Source organism: Alligator mississippiensis, chromosome 1, assembly GCF_030867095.1.
Source record: "Alligator mississippiensis isolate rAllMis1 chromosome 1, rAllMis1, whole genome shotgun sequence".
NCBI lineage: Eukaryota > Metazoa > Chordata > Crocodylia > Alligatoridae > Alligator > Alligator mississippiensis.
Genome location: NC_081824.1, coordinates 482,074,898 through 482,094,149, shown reverse-complemented (window position 1 = coordinate 482,094,149; position 19,252 = coordinate 482,074,898). Strand labels below are relative to the sequence as shown.

At 45.9% G+C, this 19,252-nt stretch overlaps 1 protein-coding gene across 1 annotated transcript in view; it reads left to right on the top strand.

The window, feature by feature from the left end:
- LOC102575918 (E3 ubiquitin-protein ligase rnf213-alpha) overlaps positions 1–19,252 on the top strand; it is a 133,267-nt gene that overhangs the window by 4,563 nt on the left and 109,452 nt on the right. The window contains exons 2-10 of the mRNA XM_014607628.3: positions 3,279–3,412; positions 3,533–3,628; positions 4,828–4,943; positions 6,499–6,627; positions 6,801–6,856; positions 10,919–11,069; positions 15,240–15,381; positions 16,778–16,951; positions 18,355–18,488. Of these exons, the coding sequence (XP_014463114.3) occupies positions 3,279–3,412; positions 3,533–3,628; positions 4,828–4,943; positions 6,499–6,627; positions 6,801–6,856; positions 10,919–11,069; positions 15,240–15,381; positions 16,778–16,951; positions 18,355–18,488 (1,132 nt within the window). The remainder of the gene's footprint in view (positions 1–3,278; positions 3,413–3,532; positions 3,629–4,827; positions 4,944–6,498; positions 6,628–6,800; positions 6,857–10,918; positions 11,070–15,239; positions 15,382–16,777; positions 16,952–18,354; positions 18,489–19,252) is intronic.

The window sequence follows — 19,252 nt, the reverse complement described above, 5'->3', positions numbered from 1 at the left end:
ACAAAATGAAGCAAGTCAAAACGTTCCGCTGTTTTGATGCTGTTTCGAGGTTTCGCCCAGAGGCTATAATAGGGAAGGTCAAAACAGCCTATAACTTTGTCATTTCTGGCTAGATTTTAATGAAACTTGCAGGAATGGTAGCCCCTTCTGAGGACATGCACACCTGAACACACACAGAGTCCCACAAATTATTTTGACTTGCCATCATTTACAGTGGTGGCCAGTCAGTCTCACCTCCATCCTTGGCAAAGTCTTTGAAAAAATTATCAAGGCTCACATTTGCGAGAGCCCGGCAGGACAAATTATGCTGAGGGGAAACCAGCACGGGTTCGTGGCAGGCAGATCGTGCCTGACCAATCTAGTCTCTTTGTATGACCAGGTTACGAAACGCCTGGACACAGGAGGAGGGGTGGATGTCGTATACTTAGACTTCAGGAAGGCCTTCGATACGGTATCCCACCCCATACTGGTGAACAAGTTAAGAGACTGTGACTTGGATGACTACACAGTCCGGTGGGTGGCGAATTGGTTGGAGGGTCGCACCCAGAGAGTCGTAGTGGATGGGTTGGTTTTGACCTGGAAGGGTGTGGGCAGTGGGGTCCCGAAGGGCTTGGTCCTTGGACCGATACTCTTTAATGTCTTCATCATGACTTGGACAAGGGAGTGAAATGTACTGTCCAAGTTTGCGGATGACACAAAGCTATGGGGAGAAGTGGACACGCCGGAGGGCAGGGAACAGCTGCAGGCAGACCTGGATAGGCTGGACAAGTGGGCAGAAAACAACAGGATGCAGTTCAACAAGGAGAAATGCAAAGTGCTGCACCTAGGGAGGAAAAATGTCCAGCACACCTACAGCCTAGGGAATGACCTACTGGGTGGCACAGAAGTGGAAAGGGACCTTGAAGTCCTAGTGGACTCCAAGTTGAACATGAGCCGGCAGTGTGACGAAGCCATCAGAAAAGCCAATGGCACTTTATCATGCATCAGCAGATGCATGACGAATAGGTCCAAGGAGGTGATACTTCCCCTCTATCGGGTGCTGGTCAGACCGCAGTTGGAGTACTGAGTGCAATTCTGGGCGCCGCACTTCAAGAGAGATGTGGATAACCTGGAGACGGTCCAAAGAAGGGCCACTCGTATGGTTAAGGGCCTGCAGACCAAGCCCTACGAGGAGAGACTAGAAAAACTGGACCTTTTCAGCCTCCGCAAGAGAAGGTTGAGAGGCGACCTTGTGGATGCCTATAAGTTCATCACGGGGGCACAGAAGGGAATTGGTGAGTTTTTATTCACCAAGGCGCCCCCGGGGGTTACAAGAAATAATGGCCACAAGCTAGCAGAGAGCAGATTTAGACTGGACATAAGGAAGAACTTCTTCACAGTTCGAGTGGCCAAGGTGTGGAACGGGCTCCCAAGGGAGGTGGTGCTCTCCCCTACCCTGGGGGTCTTCAAGAGGCGGTTAGATGAGTATCTAGCTGGGGTCATCTAGACCCAGCACTCTTTCCTGCTTATGCAGGGGGTCGGACTCGATGATCTATTGAGGTCCCTTCCGACCCTAACATCTACGAATCTATGAGTAACATGCTGAGGCCATGAAGCCTGAAAGATTTCAAGGAGAGAGGTGCAGGGGTTTCTGGGAAACTGCACCTCTGCACTTTAACCTGAGCTGCTTCATCGCCGCCCCCCCCCTCCCAGCCCCCCACCTCTCCTTCACCCCTTGATGCCTCCATTTTCATTTTCACTGACTGGCTTTCTTGCCTGCATTGCATGCCAGGCCAGCCTCTGGCTTCTTTATTATTCCTTCCATCCAGGACCAGGAGACACACCAACTGCAGGTACTTCCTCAGCCTGACAAAGGGTTTTTCAACCCTGTGGGATTGGGTCTGTTGCCATCACACACCACAAGTAACATATATCCCATACAACATCTTTACTTCTTGCTGTCAATGCCTTCGTAGAAAGAAAGGTTCTGTGCCAGTTCCGTCTGGTACCTTTGATGTTGCTGGTGCTACTGGTGCTGAGCCACCTAAGTTATTTTGACCTGCCGTCATTTACAGTGCTGGGCCAAACCATGGCTGCAGGGGAGGAGGAGGCCTCATGGGAGCACAGTGTCAGGTTGTGCAGAGGTCCCAGCATCAGAAAGGGCATACCTGAACACACACACAGTCCCATAAGCACCCATGTCATGAGTTTTGCCTGCCTGTGGCCAGAGATACAGGGCCCCAGACTCCCCCTGGATCTATTTCCTTGACAGCTGGCAGGCTTTGTGGCAAAAATAGGCTTTTTGCATCTTTCACCCCCATATGCCTTAACACACACATAGTGTTACTTATGTCAGGAGTTTTGCTTGTCAGCAGTCTGAAGTGCAGTTTCCCTGAAACCCCTGCACCTATCTCCTTGAAACTTGGCAGGCTTTGTGGCCTCAGCAAGATCTACCACCCTTGCAGCTTTCACCCCACTGTGTCTTAACACAAATGTTTGAAGCTCTGAACCATTTCTGGAAAGCCTAAGGCTTCTATCGATTCGATTCGGATTTGTAGATTCGGCTTCCGAATCATCCGAATCATGTCAAAATCTGAATTGTGATCCAAAGCTTTGCACAGCCCTAGCTGTTACTATCTCAATAAAACACATGCAAAGTGCCCCATAGTTTAAGGCTTTGAGATGGAAGCAGCCCTGGGTCAGGGTCAGCAAATCCTTGTTCTCACAGTGGGGAAAAGGAAGCTTCTGGAACAGTCATCTGAACGGCAACCTGGGAAGGGCAAATCATGAAGGGGAGTCGATTGTATTCTGTTATCAGATGAATAGTGAAATTAAGGGAATTTTGCTTTCTTTTCAATCCATGTACAGCTACTCTTTGCTTGTGGTTATCCACCCACTTGCACATTCACCTGGCACTAATTCAATTTAGCCCACATTTTTCCATGTTCCATATAAGAATGACATGTGTCACTGCGCCAAGACTGTTTCAAGCCTTATAAAGGTCCAGCTCAGTAAGGGCATTGTATTTCATGAAATGAGGCAAAGGTTTGTGTAAGGTTTGCTCTTGCTTTGGATTCAGTGCTTGTCCTACAGATCATGCACTGTAGAGCACTGTGATGAAGGAAATGGTGTTGTTTGGCTTTTCCAGTGAAAAGTTATCATTTTCTAGTTGGGGTAATGTATTTTCTAGGCCGTTTTACTGGGCAGCCATTCAAACTCACTTCAAACAATTTCCTTTTATTGTATTTTTGATTTGTACCATAGCCAACTCAAGCATAGAAATCCTTTCCTTCTTGTAGGTTTCTACACATGCAAGACTTCTAAACCAGAGAGAGTTAGACATGGTCACAAAGAAACTGAATCTGCAAAACAGGATCTGCTGTGTCTTTCTAAGTCAGTTTGAGACTGAACATGCCTTCCGTCAGGAAATTAGGTAACAAAAGGGTTTGGTGTAACTCATTTTGGTTTGGTTAGAGCCTGAACATGTTTTTACAATGTGTACTGGATGTGATCTTTAGAAAAGAATTTAAAGAGACTTCTTTATTGTTTGCAGTAAGTTTTTCAGACGATCACCAGAAGAGAAATTGCTCCTTGTCCAGTTCAGCTTTGATGAGCCACAGAGCAGCAAGAGGCTCCTGGCCTGTGCCAAGTAAGCAACGTTTCTTATGATTTCAGGGTTCAGGTCAGTGTGAAGTGAAACATGAGCACAGAAGCGAGTCTCTGAAGGCTGGTCTACACTATAGTAGTGATGTATCCTAATCACACTGGCCCTGAGCACACCCCACCCACCTTACCTCACTAACACACCCCAAACCTGGACATATGCCAGTCAGACTGCTCAAGCTCCTCTCCAGCATCTGCTGTTGTTCATGGCTGGGGGCCAGAGACTCCAGAACAACTTTTTATGTCCTCACTTCCTACTCAAACATGGCCTGTCATTATGCCAACCTCATGCCAGGGAGGTTGGAAGAGCATGGAATCAAGCCCTGCCCCTCCTGCCCAAAAGTCAGGCAGCTCAGTTGCAGGCTATTGAAGTTCACTGAATTCATGTTTAGCAGAGCAGGGAAACCCAAACAGATAAAATGCACCGTTCACCCATTCTTGAAGCCTCCAAAGCATGCGTGCAAGCACTCTCTTCCACTCACGCATTGCAAGGCATGCTGGGGGTGGTGTTCACTTCCACCACCTAACATCAGAGCTACAGAACTTCACAGAAAGAAATGCAAAAATCCTGAACTTTTGGTTCAGAGATGATACCTTTTTAGACCAAGTGAGAAATTGGAAGAAAAAAAAAAAATCTGCAAGCTTTTGGGCTCTCACAGCCTTCATCAGGCTCAGGGAAAATTAAAGACGGTAAAAAGTTCCTGTATGTAGGAAATAAACTTCATTTTTGCACAGAGGAAGCTGAAGCTGGAAATCTGTCCCTCTGGGTCCAAGAGAGTGTCTTTGTGACATGCTCCTTGTTGTGCAGATCAGGATCCCTTACCTGCTGGTGTCAGATGGCTGAAAAGCAGGGAGGTGTAGAAGTCTTTCTTGTTCAGCAATGAAGTTTATGATCCCAAATCAGATAAAATTCACCATCTTCCATGTTTCAGGGATGTATTTGATAGCCAGGACACACCACAGAACTTCACACACATTTGTGAACTGATTTCTAATCAGTGACATTTGGGAATAATTCAGTTGTCAAGTGTGTCTGCATCCTGATCCTCCAGAAATTGTGAAATGGTTCCCATTCAATGATACTTTGGAATAGTGGTATTGTTGTCTGTTTCTGGGCCCTGCCTGTCCACATCTGGATTAAACTGTATGTAAACCAGTTTAAGAGTTGTGTGTCCGCACCCTCAGGTACTGTACAGTAGATGAGAGAAGAAAATCACAAAGCCCAGGCTCGTCACACGTTGTCATCATAAGTAAAGTACCACGGATACAGGGTGGGTCCGGCTACCTGGCATTCAGTGGAGGTGAGTATGCAGCTGCTTTCAACTGAAAACTTAAGGGAGCATTTAAATTACTGCAACTTTTAGAACTCGAATCTTGCTGTAGGACAGCACTCACAAGAGCACCAATGTGACCAAGCAGTAAAAACCCCATTTCTGTGCAGGTGAATGTACAGGGCAAGAGCTGGGTAAAATTATAGTATGTCTGCACTGCAGGTTGTGATGCAGTGCAGAGATCTCCCAGCGAGCTGTGAAGTTGCTAACGTGGGTAGCAATAGGAGTATAGCTGTGGCAGCATGGAGCGCAGCACAGGCTGTATAACAGCAGCCAGGACTGAGCCCCCCAGTTCTGTGCTCAGCTCATGAGGCACACCCTCCATGCTTTCTCCTCCTACTAGTGGCACCTTATACATCTTCCCCTCTTGGCTGCCCAGAGTGCTTCAAGAGGAGGGCTGGCACACACTGCTAGCAAGCGCTCTGACCATTAGGCTATTGGGCTGAGAGAGGGAGGAGCCCACCTTCTGTGTCCAAGGGGCTAATTGTGTTTGATCTCTGAACACTTTTGAGGACTTGCTTACTGTTATAAATCGACCTGGGTGATCTTATTCTGCCACAGAGCTTATGCAGTCCAGTGGAAATGCAGCTGGAAGAAGAATCTAAATTCTTCCCTTAGCTAATTGCTACTGAGTAAATAGACTTAGTGGCATAAAAGTGAAATCGCACGTGACCTACTATGTTCAGAATCCATTTCTGATGACCACATTTTAAAAAATGACACTGAAAATTAAGAAGAGGACAGAGAAAGGCCACAAATATGGTTTGAGGGCTGGAGAAAATGCATCAGTGAACATCTACATGCTCATTAATGCACGTTTCCAAAGCGCCCAGAACATCTCATGTATCAGCATCCCCACACGTAAAAATGGTGGCAGGGGTGCTTGATCTAAAGTTCGTTGAATGAGCTTTATATAAAGTGCCTCACCACTATTTTGAAGTGCGAGGATGCTGATGTATGAGACAAGGAGACTGACTTGAGTGCGATACTCACCATGCTCCAGCAGACTTGATTCATTGAGTCTGCTCTGACAAGCTGCAATTACAATGCATGGGAGCAGCTCTGGGCTTGTGTAAAGGCATCCTCTAATTTGAGACAATAAAGAAATGTGCATTAGGCTTCCCTGATGTGCAGTAGGAAAAGCGCATGCTTTTTAGTGATAATGCACAGTAGCCTATTTCTATTGCATATTAGCATTTTTTTTTTTTACATGATGCATTAATGCACAGTAAAATAGGCTACTGCATATTAAAGTGCACTTGTAGACGTGCCCAGTGAGGGCTTTTATAAGGGGAAAAAAACTGCCAGAGTAACTGGGACAACTTTCAATTGTTGATGTCTTCAAGTCAAGCCTGGATGACTTTTAGGAAGGGATGATTTAATAAAACACAACTTACTGGTTGCTAGATGAAGGACCTAATGACGTTCTCAGGGCTTCTGTATGGAGGAGATTGGAGTGGTTGCTAACAGTGGTTTCTTCTGGCCTAAAGATTCCTGATTCTGTTATCCTTTATTTCCTCCACAGATAAGTGGACTTCTCTGCATCTGGACGAACTTCTGCCTCCTGAACACTTTTCAGCCAGTTTAGGGCAGCTCTCCAAAATTACTGTTGCTGAGGTTTTCACAAAGAGTACTAGGCAGGGTCTTCATACAGGTAATCATCTTCTGGCTTTCCACCCCACTTTGATGCATTTTTTGCCTCCTCCCAATCCTTCTGCTCAGGTGTGCAAAGTTTTCAGTATAAACTTCATGAGTTGTCACACGTGATTCTTTGTTCAGTGTAACAGACCAGAAATATAACATTGCACATGATTTTTGTGTCTCTAGATGGTTCGACCAAGCCAGGATGCACTGAAAGTGTCAGTCATTCTCTGGAGGAAAGTGTAAGTTTCTTTCTTACTGTGTGAAATAGAAGATTTCTGGATACCATATTTACTCAAATCCAAAAACAGGTCCCACGCAAGTCAACAAGGGGAAAAAGGCTGCTCAACTTGGATTTGAGAACAGGGCTGTGGGGAGGGGTTTGGCTGTGGTAGCTCCAGTTTGGGCCCTGACCCAGGCTCAGGGTCAGTCAAAGGCCGAGCATCTGCTCCTCCCACCTGTTGGCCCCCCAATCACTGGCTGTCCTCACGGCCTCTGTATACCCTGCTGCTGCTTACCCACAGCTACAGCTCTGGCCTCACTTCAGTCCAGAGCCGGGAGCACATGATGGTCCCAGCCCCTGCCTGGCCAGGTGGCAGAAGTAGCGTGACAGCTTCAGCTACTGCCTGGCTGGGCAGGGGGTTGAAGCTTTCATGTTCTTCGTGCTGGAAAGGGACCAGAGATGGAGCTGGAGCTGCAGTCATGCCTGAGAGGATGCAGTGGCAGGGGGTCCTGTTCCTGTTCTGTCACAGGTATTTTTAGTGTACACAGTACAGATACCAGATACTACACTGAGAGTAAAATCCAATTTCACTTTATATGCCCAAATGACACTTATGCCACCATTTCTGGGACTCAGTATTTTCCAAGCTATGTGCCAGGCAGTAGCAGGAGCTCTAACCCCAGGTCCAACCCGGTCTCAGGACTGAAGCCAGGGCCATATATGTGTTCCTTCCTGGCCAGAGTACAGCCTTTTATGCGTACTCAGCAGACTTGTACATCTATACAGCTATGGTATAGGATCACAAGCCATTTGTAGGTGTCAACAACAGCATTGACACAGCAGGGCTACTTCCCTGAAGGCATATGTAGCAGGTTCACAGAGCTTCTCCAGCATGTGATACCCACTTGGGTCAGACCCACTCATCACCCCCCATCCCCCTTGCTACCTCCAGTCTCTTAATTGGTATGCCTTTGATGTTATTGCTAATATATTGGGGAAGTGGTCCCTGGAGGCTAGGAGTAGCTTCTGTGGTACTTCCCATTTTCTGACTCCATCCCTAGGCTTCCCCACCCAAACTCAATCGTGAAGTCTCTATGCATCCCTATGGATGCTTCCCCTTTAAGGCAGTTGCCCATGCCCTCAGGCCTCAAATAACTTCTTGGGGTTTCAGCTGTCCCAGCTTTGTCCCCTTGTCTCACTGCCTTGGACCTCAGCTTCCAAGCCTTAGCCCTTCATGTCCCTGCCCAGAGCAGGTCTTGTCCTGCAGAGTGCCTCTGGTACTGTGTCATATGGCCTCCAAACCTCCCCTGTAGCCACCCCCCAAACCTCTGATAGAACCTGAACACAAAACACCAACCCAAACATAAACCCCTTCTTGAGTCTCTGTTTCCTTTGGTCCTCCTACCTAGGGCAAGTTTGTTTCCATAGCCCTCCTCACCGAGGTACCCTGCTAGGCCAGCCACATGCCTACTTGCAGGCTGTTTTGTTCAGAGCTCCTTGCCCTGTGGTAGCCAGAGTCAGATTGCCCCCTCCATGTCTGGAGGCTAGGCTTATATCCCCAAGCCTGGCCTTCTCCAGGTCATGTGACCCAGTTTGCTGCTCCCAGGGTCCAGGTGCTGCTGATTACCTCATCAGCAGTATAGCCTTTTGTAGCCAGTGCCTCAGTTTACATGGGCAGCTTATACCTTCTGCTCCTTGCTGTTAGGCTTTCTTCCATTTGCCTGGCTACACCCCTCTTCCTAAAATGAAGGGTCAGGGTTCCCTGTTAGAGCATGTAAAGTGAAATAGGTTTCTGCCCCAAATCTCTCTGGGCCCCAGTTCCAAGCCTGCCACCAGGGATCCTATCACATCCCTGTTTCATCAGGTTATCACTCCCATGTGGGAAGGTACTTCCACCCAGAGCAGACCTTGTTCACTTTGTCTCTTGGCCAGCTTAGGATGTTCCCTGCTCAGCATTACTTTGGAAGATACCACTCTAAGCCAGTTTGTTCTCCCCACGCACTGTTTGGGGACCCCAGGTGCCCCACACAGATCAGTGGATCAATAGGCAATATGGAACTGAGATGCTGGAGCATTAAGCACCGTCTTTTTGTGGATCCATCCCTCAGTCTTTGTACCTCCACCCCCATGCATAGCATGGGCACAGTTGGCATTTTTACACATGCAAGTGCTGCAGTGCTGGGTGCTTTGAAAAGTGCTGCGTCGCTTGCAGTTGTATAAGTTGTTAAATACACGTCAGCGCACAAACATGGCAGCGGTCCACTTTTGAACTAAAATACATAGAAGGCATTATGGTTCAAAAGTACACCTCTGTCATTTTCTCCATGCTGACGTGCATTTTGCCCCTTATGCAACTGCAAGCGATGCAGTACCATGCTCATCAGCTCATGTGCAGAGCAGACATGATTAATCGAGTCTTCTCCGACACACTGGATCTCCGGCACACATGAGCATGACAATGTATGTGTGTAAATGCTTAAAGCATGATCTGCCTCACAGAGCTCTGTAAAGGTAAAGGGCGCCTGTACACACCACAAGTTTTAAACCTCATTAAATTTAATAGGTTTATAAAATTTAAACTTATTTATTTTGGAGCGTTGCATCTGTGTTTGTACGCGTTAGATTTCCAAATGAATTAAGCCGGGTCCCTGGCCGGCACCACAGGAAAGCGGGATTGTCCAGGGCTGACCCCCAGGCCTGGGGCCCTGCACCCACCCCATGCCCATGCCCATGCCCTGCCACACAGCTGTGGAAGCAGGGAGTAAGCAAACCACACAAGAAACAAAAATAAAAACCTATGTCCAAGGAGTTTTAGTTTTAAAAAGCAGAAGCAACTTGAAAATGATAGCAATTCAAAGGGGTGAGCTACAAAAAAGTTGGAGCACTACCTGGTAGACAAAGAGGCTCATTACTCATCTTTGAGTTTGCATGCAACGAATGCATGGAAATGATGCTTTAATTCCTGGTGAGCCAAACTAAACTAGACCTGACGAGTTTTAGTTTAATGCACAAGAAAGACTTTTAAAGCATCAGGAAATCCCACTCATGCAAATAGACATGCAGTTGCAGCACATGAAAGGGCAAAGAATTGTGGTGTGTATATGAGCCCAAAGACACTAAAGTTTGTCAAGTTTCATAGCTTTATAGTTGTTATGGTCAGAAGGGACCTCAGTAGGTCATCGAGTCTGACCCCTGCCCTGGGCAGGAAAGAGCACTGGGGTCATAGGACCGCAGCTAGGTGCTTGTCTAGTCTCCTCTTAAAGACCCGCAAGATGGGGAAGAGTGCCACCTCGCTTTTAAGCCCATTCCAGATTCTGGCAACCCTTATCATAAAGACGTTCTTACTGATGTCCAGCCTAAATCTGTTTCTGTCAATTTGTGGCCGTTGTTCCTGGTCATTCCAAGGGGTGCCCTGGTAAACAGAGCATCTCCTATTTCTTGCTTCCCGCCCAACCCCGATAAATTTGTAAATGGCCACAAGATCCCCTCTCAGCCTTATCCCGTGAAGGCTGAAAAGAGCCAGGTCCCTCAGTCTCTCCTCACAGGGCCTTACCTGCAGGTCCCCAACCATACAAGTGGCCCTCCTCTGGACCGTCTCAAGGTTATCCACATTCCTCTTGAAGTGTGGTGCCCAAAACTGAATACAGTACTCCAACTATGGCCTGACCAATGCTGCATAGAGGGGAAGTAACACCTCCCTGGACCTGTTTGTGATGCAGCTGCTAATGCATGATAGAGTGCGGTTAGCTTTACTGATTATTTCATCACATTAATGGCTCATATATGCTATATATATTTTAGCAATGGGGGTCACCTTTGTACTTAGGGCAGGGGTAGGCAAAATGTGGCCTGTGGGCCAGATGTAGCCTGGCAGGCCATTCTATCCGGCCTGCAGGGCCCCTAAAAAATTTAGAAAACACATATTTATCTGCCCTTGGCTGCCTGTCACACAGCCCTTGGTGACTTGCCGAAAAGCAGTAAGCAGTCCTCTGCCCAAAGTAATTGCCTGCCCCTGACTTAGGGTGTGTCTTCACTGTATTAAGAAATACCATTTACGGTTTGGAAATGGCTGCCTTTTCAGGTGCAGTTGCTCGACGTTGAGTTCCTTATTAAGCAATGTGTTCAGAAAGCTGTGATCCAGCTGGAGGACAAGAGGGACAACCAGAAGCGAGCCACCATAAGGATACAGCTCCTCTATGATGCACTATTCCCGGCTCAGAAGAAAACTGCATGTGAGCACAAACTAAAGTCAACTTAGAATCATGGAAAAGTAGGGTTGAAAAGAACTTCCACAGGTCATCTAGTGCAACCCCCTGCCTAGGGCAAGATCATCCCTATTGAAACTGCTTCATCTAAATGCATTCTCTAACCTCTTAGCAGAATTATACAGTCAACCCTGACACAATACAAGCTATTGCACCTTAACCCATCACAGGTAAAGCAGGGGGGCCATCATGGCTAATACCCGGTTGCTGCAAAGGCTGTTAAAATACACTCAAGTGATCCCAGGTAGAGGGCAATGCCCCCACTACAGAGGAAGGTAAAAGCCCCCTAAGTCTGTACCAGTCTGATCATGGAGTAAAATTCCTTCCTGATCCCAAAGGTGGTGATTGGGATCCCTGAGCAGCAGCTAAGACCATGTAGCAAGGAAACTCCAGCTTTAAGTCTCAGCAAGAGCACCGGCACACCAAAATAAAAATTCCCAGCCTTGGATATAGCTGACATTTAGTGCCTCTGAGGAAGGCTAAAACCCCCCTAACATGTAATGGTGCTGGGGTGAATAATTTCTTACCGGTTCCATGAAGCAACCAAGGCCCAGAAGCCTGGAAAATTCCCATAGTAGAACATAGTCAGGTCTATAGCTAGATCATCGCTGATAAGCAACTGTCCAACCTCTTTTTAAAACTTCCAGTGATGGAGAGTCCACACCTTCCCAAGGCATTTTATTCAGCTGTCTCTCTGCTCTAACAGGGAAGAAGTTATTTTTTATGGATATCCAATCTCAACTTATTTTGCTGCAACTTCAAGCCATCAGTCTGTACCCTGCTCTCTGCAGCAAGGAAGAAAAGATGTTTTCTCTCTTCATGGCCATCCTCAAGTATTTGAAAACAGCTATCATGTGTCATGTCCTCTCTTAAGAACCTTATCTGCAAGCTGAACTTGCCAAGTTCCTTATGAAAAGATTATGTAGGTTCTTGTTAATAGCCTTGTGGTAGTCCAAATATACTTTATTCAAAAGATTTCATTAGAATCATAGAAAATTAAAGTTGGAAAGGACCTCAGGAGGTCACATCTCATTCAACCCCCTACTCAAAGCAGGGCCAGCCCCAACTACAACATCCCAGCCAAGGTTTTGTTTAGCCAGGTCTTAAAAACCTCCAAGGATGGAGAATCCACAGTCTTCCAGGTAACTTGTTCTGCTACTATCATCGAGTGAGAAAGTTGTTCATAATATCTAAACTAAACTTCCCTTGCTGCAACTTGAGACCGTTTCTCCTTGTTCTGTCATCTGTCATGACTTGCCCCTGGTGAATCCATGCTGATTGTTGCTAATCACCTTTTTCTCCTCCATGTGCTTAGAAATTGATTCCTTGAAAATCTGCTCCATTATGTTTTAAGCGACGGACAAGCGGCTGACTGGTCTGTAGTTCCCTGGATCCTCCTTCTTCCCTTTCTTAAATATGGGCACTATGCTTGCCTTTTCCCAGACATCTGAGACCTTTCCTGCTAGCCTTGAGTTTTCAAAGGTGATGGCCAGTGGCTCTGTAATCACATCAGCCAACTCCCTCAGCACCCTCGGGTGCATCCCATCGGGTCCCATGGACTTGTACACGTCCAGCTTTTCTAAATAGTGACTAATCCATTCTTTTACCATTCTCAGCTGCTCCCCTCCTCCCCAAACTGTGCTGCTCTGTGCAGTAGTCTGGGAATTGACCGTGCCTGTTTAAACTGAGACAGTTATAGAAACCCTTCTGGTTCCCCTTCACATCCCTTGCTAGGTGCAACTCCAAGTGCACTTTGGCCTTCCTGATTTCATGCCTGAGCAATACTCTTATACTCCTCCTGTCCAAGACTACCACGCCACTACCACGCCACTACTGCACCCCAGCAAGCCTCGTGGCAATTCCCTCCCCCACTCTGCATCTGGGTGCTCGCCATCTCTTCCTCCAGGTCACTCACTTCAAGTAGTTATTTTCCCTTTGGCCACCCAAGTAGTTGCGTTGTCAAAGAAGGAGATCAAGTTTGTTTGACACAATTTATTCTTAGTAAATCCATGCTGGCTGCTTGTGACCAGCCTTTCCTCCTCCAGATGCTTGCAAATCACATCTCTTCTTTCATCTCTCAGTTTGTTCCCCTCCTTATCCATGTCATCTTTATTAGGTGTCTGGTTTTATGTGAAAATGGACACAAAGTAGATGTTGTGTAGTTCTGCTTTCTTTACATTGTCTATTAAGAGCTGCTTCTGGCAATTTCACTGTGGACCCACAATTTCCTTGGTCTTTCTTTTCTGGCCCACACACTGTGTTGTCCCTAAACCCTGGCCCTGTCCTGACTCTAGCCCCCTGCAGCTCTCTGGGACCAGGGCTTCAGCCCTCCATGGCATGAGCTGTCCCCCCCAGGCACCCCACCCATGGTCTCCATGCCACCCATATCAGCCATACCCAGTCCTTTGGTCTCCAACCAAACTTTCCAGTACTGAAGTCTGAGGACCTTTCTCCTAGTTCTGTTTCCAGTAGCCACAGAAAAAAAGAGCTATCTCTATCCTCTCTATAATCACCCTTCAAGTATTTGAAGACTGTAATCAAATCCCTACTCAGTCTTTTCTTCTGCACACAAAATAACCCTAGTTCTTTCAGCCTTTCCTTATAAGTCATGCTTCCCAGACCTCAAGCAATTTTTTTGATCTCCACTAGTCTTTTCAAACTGCCTGCATCTTTCTCAAAGTTTGGGACCCAGACCTGGACACAGTACTACAAGTGAGGCCTCACCAATGCAGAATACAGTGGAAGAACCACTTTGCTAGATTTGCAAATGCCATTTCTGTTAATACAACTGACTAAACTGGGTTTTGTTGTTGTTGTTGGGAGGTATTGTTTGGCAATAGGAGCATTCGGTTGGCTCTTGTTCAGTTTTTGGTTTACGGTAACCTCCTGAGTCCTTCTCTGAAATACCGCAACCTCACCACTCATTCCCCAGTCTGTATTTGTACCTGAAATTATTCCATCCCAAGTGTAGGACTTGATACGTATCCTTGTTGAATGTCATCTGATCAAATGTGGACTCTTTTCCATTTTGTCCACATCATTCTGGATCCTAGCCCTATCTCACAAAGTGTTGCAACTATACCCAAATTGGTATCATTCACAAATTTGCTACAAGTGCACACAATCCCTTTGCCTATATCAGTAATTAAGATGGTAAGCAATATTGGACCTAGTAGAGACTCCTGGGGAACCCCACTTAATACCTCCTCCCAGCTGGACATTGAGCCATTGATGACTGCTGCTTGAGTACATTGATCCAGCCAGGTACGTATCCACTGTATAGCACTTTCATCTGGTCTGTATTTCCTTAGCTGCTTAGTGAAAATTTTCCAAAGGACTATGGCAAAAATCTTGCCAAAATTAAGGTATATCACATCTGCTGCTCCCACCCACCTGTCGAGCCTGTCACCTTTATCATAAAAGGAAATCAAACGGGCCAGGCATGAGTTGCTCTTGGTGAATCCATGCTGGCTATTCCTGATCACCTTATTCTTCTCTGGGTGCTTCACAATAATGGACATCCTCCATGATCAACATTTTCTTTTGGTCTTCCTCTTAGTTCTGAGATTCTTGTAGAATCCTTTTATATGACTCTTTATGGCTCTTACCAGTTGCATCTCAACTCATGGCTTGGCCTTCCTAATTTTCTTTCTTCCCCTTAGGATCTTGAACTCAATCATTTTGTGGTTACCAGTGGGGGTGAGGGGAGGGGGGGCTCCTGCTTTTCTGCAGCTGTCCCCAGCACTTGTAAAATTCTCATAGCTTTTTTTCGTTTTTTGGCCTCTGTGGAGGTGGGAGGAGGGAGTCCCACACTGAAGGCTCCAGTAGGAGGCAGCACCAGCAGAGGGGCTCCCGTTTGAGCTCAGCTGGCCCCACCCAACTGCCAGCCCAGCCCACACAGCCAATCGGTGTGTGCGCAGTTGGGCAAAAGCACTGCAAACAGACAGACAGACAGACTAAGCCTTTTATCAGGGCATGCACAGTTGGTCAAAAGTGTTATGAACAGACAGACAGATTAAAGCTTTTATTATATTAGAATTTTTCACATAGCTGACCACGCTTTATCCACAGAGAAGATGCTTTCATAGAAAAATTTAACCAGTCTTATTTGGTCATACTTTTTTTGTTTATGGCTAGTTGCCAATGATTTTATGGGAGTATTGAAAAAGAGAATTTGTCACCTTTTACAAGAACGTGAAGAGAGAAGTCTTAAGCCTAAAGAATGGACCTTCCATCAAGCAATGTCTGGAAAGTTTATACTTGAAGGCACTTCATTCAGGTAAGTGTCTGTGTTCTTGGCTAGCATCAACACATTAACCATTGGATTTTCAAAGAGCTCCATTTTTTGGAATACAAAAAAGAGGTGATAGGCTCTAGTCACATCATTGAATTGATTACTGGAAAAGTCTCAGATTGGACAGTGAGAAGTTTGATATATGGTAACAACCTCTGTAGAATCATAGAAAATTAGGTCTGAAAACAATTCACAAGGTCATCTACTCCAGCCCCCTGGAAAAAAACAAAACAACAGGATCATCCCTCTCTAAACTCACCCAGCCAGCCATGTATTTGCATAATCTGGTCTCAGAAACTTCCAGTGATGGAGATATGATTTCCCTCTGTAAACAATTTGTTTTAGTGATTAACCACCCTCTTCATGAGAAAGTACATCTTTATATGCAGCATAAATCTCCCACATTACAATTTCAAATTATAGCATATTGTCCCATGAGGTCACCTCAAATAGTCTATCACTGGCCCTCCTTATAACCTACCTTTAGTTATTTGAACACTGTTATGAAATCCATCTTTTGTCCTCTTCTCTCCAAATTAAATAATTCCAGTTCTTCCAATATTTTCTAGCAAGTCATATTTCATTGCTTTGCTGAACTCTTTCCAATTTATTTACATCTTCCTTGTCTTGCAGCATCCAAAGCTGGATACTGGGGGTGTGCAAAATGGGCCCTATTCTATTTGGATTCAGCCCAAATCAAGAACAGTGATTCAATTCATTGGTTTGGATCACTGTCCCCGACTTGATTTGGCTGAATATGAATCTGAAAATTTGATGCTGATTTGGAGACTCAGCGATTCAATCATAGACACAGCTTTAAATGTTTTTTATACATACCTCGAGGTACCAGGTGCAGCTCATGATTGTTGCGATTCTGGGGTGGATGGAGCATCTCACAGAAGCATGCCCCACCCCCCATGCCGTGTGCTTGGCGGCAAACTCAGAAGTGGACTGGAAGTACAGCTGGTCCACTTCTGGGTCTGCCAGAGAATGCACTGGGCGTGTACACTACAGGGTCAACGTATCCTGAGTCCTCTAGAGCACTGCTTCCTAAACTTTTCCTCAGTATAACCCCATTTATTGCCCCATTTCCTCAGCATGCCGTCATTTCCTCAGCATGGCCCTCACTCCAAATTTGAGGTTTGGGAAGCCACAGTTTGGGACCCACTGCTCTAGCAGGAGTCCATCAGTCCAATAACAGTTTTGCTTCTTGGTTTATCTCATGTTGAACATAGAGGTTGGAATTTAGTTATGTTTTGTTAACTGGACATGCTGGAGATCCTATGCCTACACAGCTGTCCTGCTGCAGACACAAAGTTGGGGGTGGTTGGAAAGAGTTGAGAAAATTCATTTTAAAGGACATGTTTTCCCTTCTTTTAAGGCACACACTCTGGATTTATGTAGAAGATATTATGGTAAATGTGTTTGCCCAAATTCTAGCAGTAATTGATGCAAACAACAATCTGAACTGTATCTCTCAAGAGACTCCACGGTCCAGCCTGTGGCTCCAGATGTTCCAAGATGAATCATTTCTGAAGATTAAGTACACCAGCAAGTAAGGGTCAACTCACTATAAGAGATCAGACTGTCAGGGCATGTGCAGATGAATGTGCATGTTCAGTATGTGACGCCACAGACCCATCTCTGATGCACACGTCACACATACAGGTGTTCACCGCACTGCTAATTTGCAGTGCAGGGGGGAGGTGGGTTGACACCAGGAGATTCCAGTGTAAAAAAAAAACAAAAAACCCCACCCCACTTAAAAAAAGCAGGGTGGTGTATGTGACAGTAGCGTGCACTGCCCAAAACTGGAGCCTGGACAGCCGAAGCCACACTCCAGGTTGCCTGCTGATGGATTTCTGTGGTTGCAGCCCCCAGAATCCCCCAGGACCCTAGGTAAGGCTGCTGGGGCCAGCCGCTGTCATGGCTCCAGTCTACCCTACCCCACCTAGGCAACATGCCACAAGCCTGACCACGTGTGTATGGACATTCCCCTGGGACAAGTAGCAGTGGCACATATTATGCTGCTGCTGTTTGTCCCTGGGGAAAGGCACATTTCTGCTTATGGGGATTCGCCCTATAGTCACAGATGAAGACAAAGGGTTTTCTTGTCCTACCAGATTTTTTGCAATATCTGTTTTTCAATCATAAAAATAATCAATCAAAAAACATTCACAGTGGCTGCATCTACACAGGACACTGATTGTGCACTTGTTACTATGCAGTCATTTAGTACTTGCATACACAAGTATTAAAGGACTGTGCAGTAACCAGCATTACCGCACCGTGGCATCCCCACGTGGCTCCCTGGTGATGCTGACTGCGCAGTGGCTCATTACTCCTGTGCAGTGGTGTCGCATCATGGCTTGTGCCACAGGACTCTACTGCACAGCAGTAATAAGCACTGCACAGTAAGCATCTCCAGTAAGGGAAGCCATTCAATCCATTGAAATGGATCCTTTCAGTTAGAAACTTTCTTTAAAATGCTGAAACTTTCTTTAGTATCAGTCCATTGAAATGTATCCTTTCAATTTGAAACTTTCTTTAAAATACTGAAATTTTCTTTAGTATAAACTAGCTACAAATTGAAAACAAAATTTCTTACTGAATCAAAACATTCATTTTCTTATTTACAAAATTAAAGTTTCTGTTTAAAAAAATGTTTGGAATCAAGACATTTGTTGAAAAAGCCCATTTCCTGGAAGCAGTTTCCAGTTTGACAGAACTGTATATTAGTTTGAAAAAAAAAAAAATGTTATATTCACAGTCTTCCCAGGACTGAAGTAAGCATGCCTGTGTATGAATGCAATCAATTTACAGTGTTGTATTGGTATTGGTGTTTTCAGAGAGAGGATGTCTGTGCCAACCCCTAAATATCAGGATCTAGCCAGAAAACAATATACATACGGTTCTAATGCATACTTTCACCAGAAATATCCATTCTTCTTATTCAAGAGAGCCTGATGCTAAGATTGCTGTATTATCAATGACTGAAGACCCAAACACATCTGTGGCTTGCCAGTTCCCATTCAGCTGGGTTTTGAAAGCTGCCTTGGATGAGATATGGGAAACGGTCCATCAGGCAAAAGGTGACTTCAGACTTTCAGCAACTATTGAAACAAACTATCGTAGGATAATATTTGTGTCTTTGTTTTACTCTGGTTTATGCCAGGGTGGATCTGGATTAATTGAATGAGGATGTATACAGTAGGGGTTTGGGTTGTAGCCATGTTGGTCTAAGGACATAGGCAGACAAGGTTCCTTGGGTGAATTTGATATCTTTTATTAGACCAACCCAATGTATACAGTAGACACAGAGATATTATGGGTGCCTGTACACAAGCACGGAGGCTGCTCCAACGTGCTGTAACTACAGCAGGTCAAAGCAGACTCGATTCATTGAGTCTGCTGGAGCGTGGTAATTACCGTGCTCCAGCAGCCTCCTGCATCTCATTTATCCGTGTCCCCACACTTAAAAATGGCACTGGGGGAGCTTGAACTAAAGCTCATTGAACAAGCTTTAGTTCAAGTGCCCACGCCACCATTTTTAAGCACAGGGATGCTGACACATGAGACGCTGCAGCACTTTAGAGCGGCTTTCAGAGGCACTCCAGTTAAAGTGCCCTATGAGAACCAAAGCCTGGGAGATGAAGTGAGACATATCAAAGGTGCTGGTATATAACAGCAAAGGGAGAAAAACATTAGAACAGTTCACCTGGGGACATGGGCAGGTCTTGAATTTTGCAAAAGAGGTGTGGAAGCAGCAATCAGTGCTTCAGGGGTAGATGCACCCCCACCTCCCAATCCCAATTTCCTCCCCTCCCCACTTCCACACTAGGACTGGAAGACCATG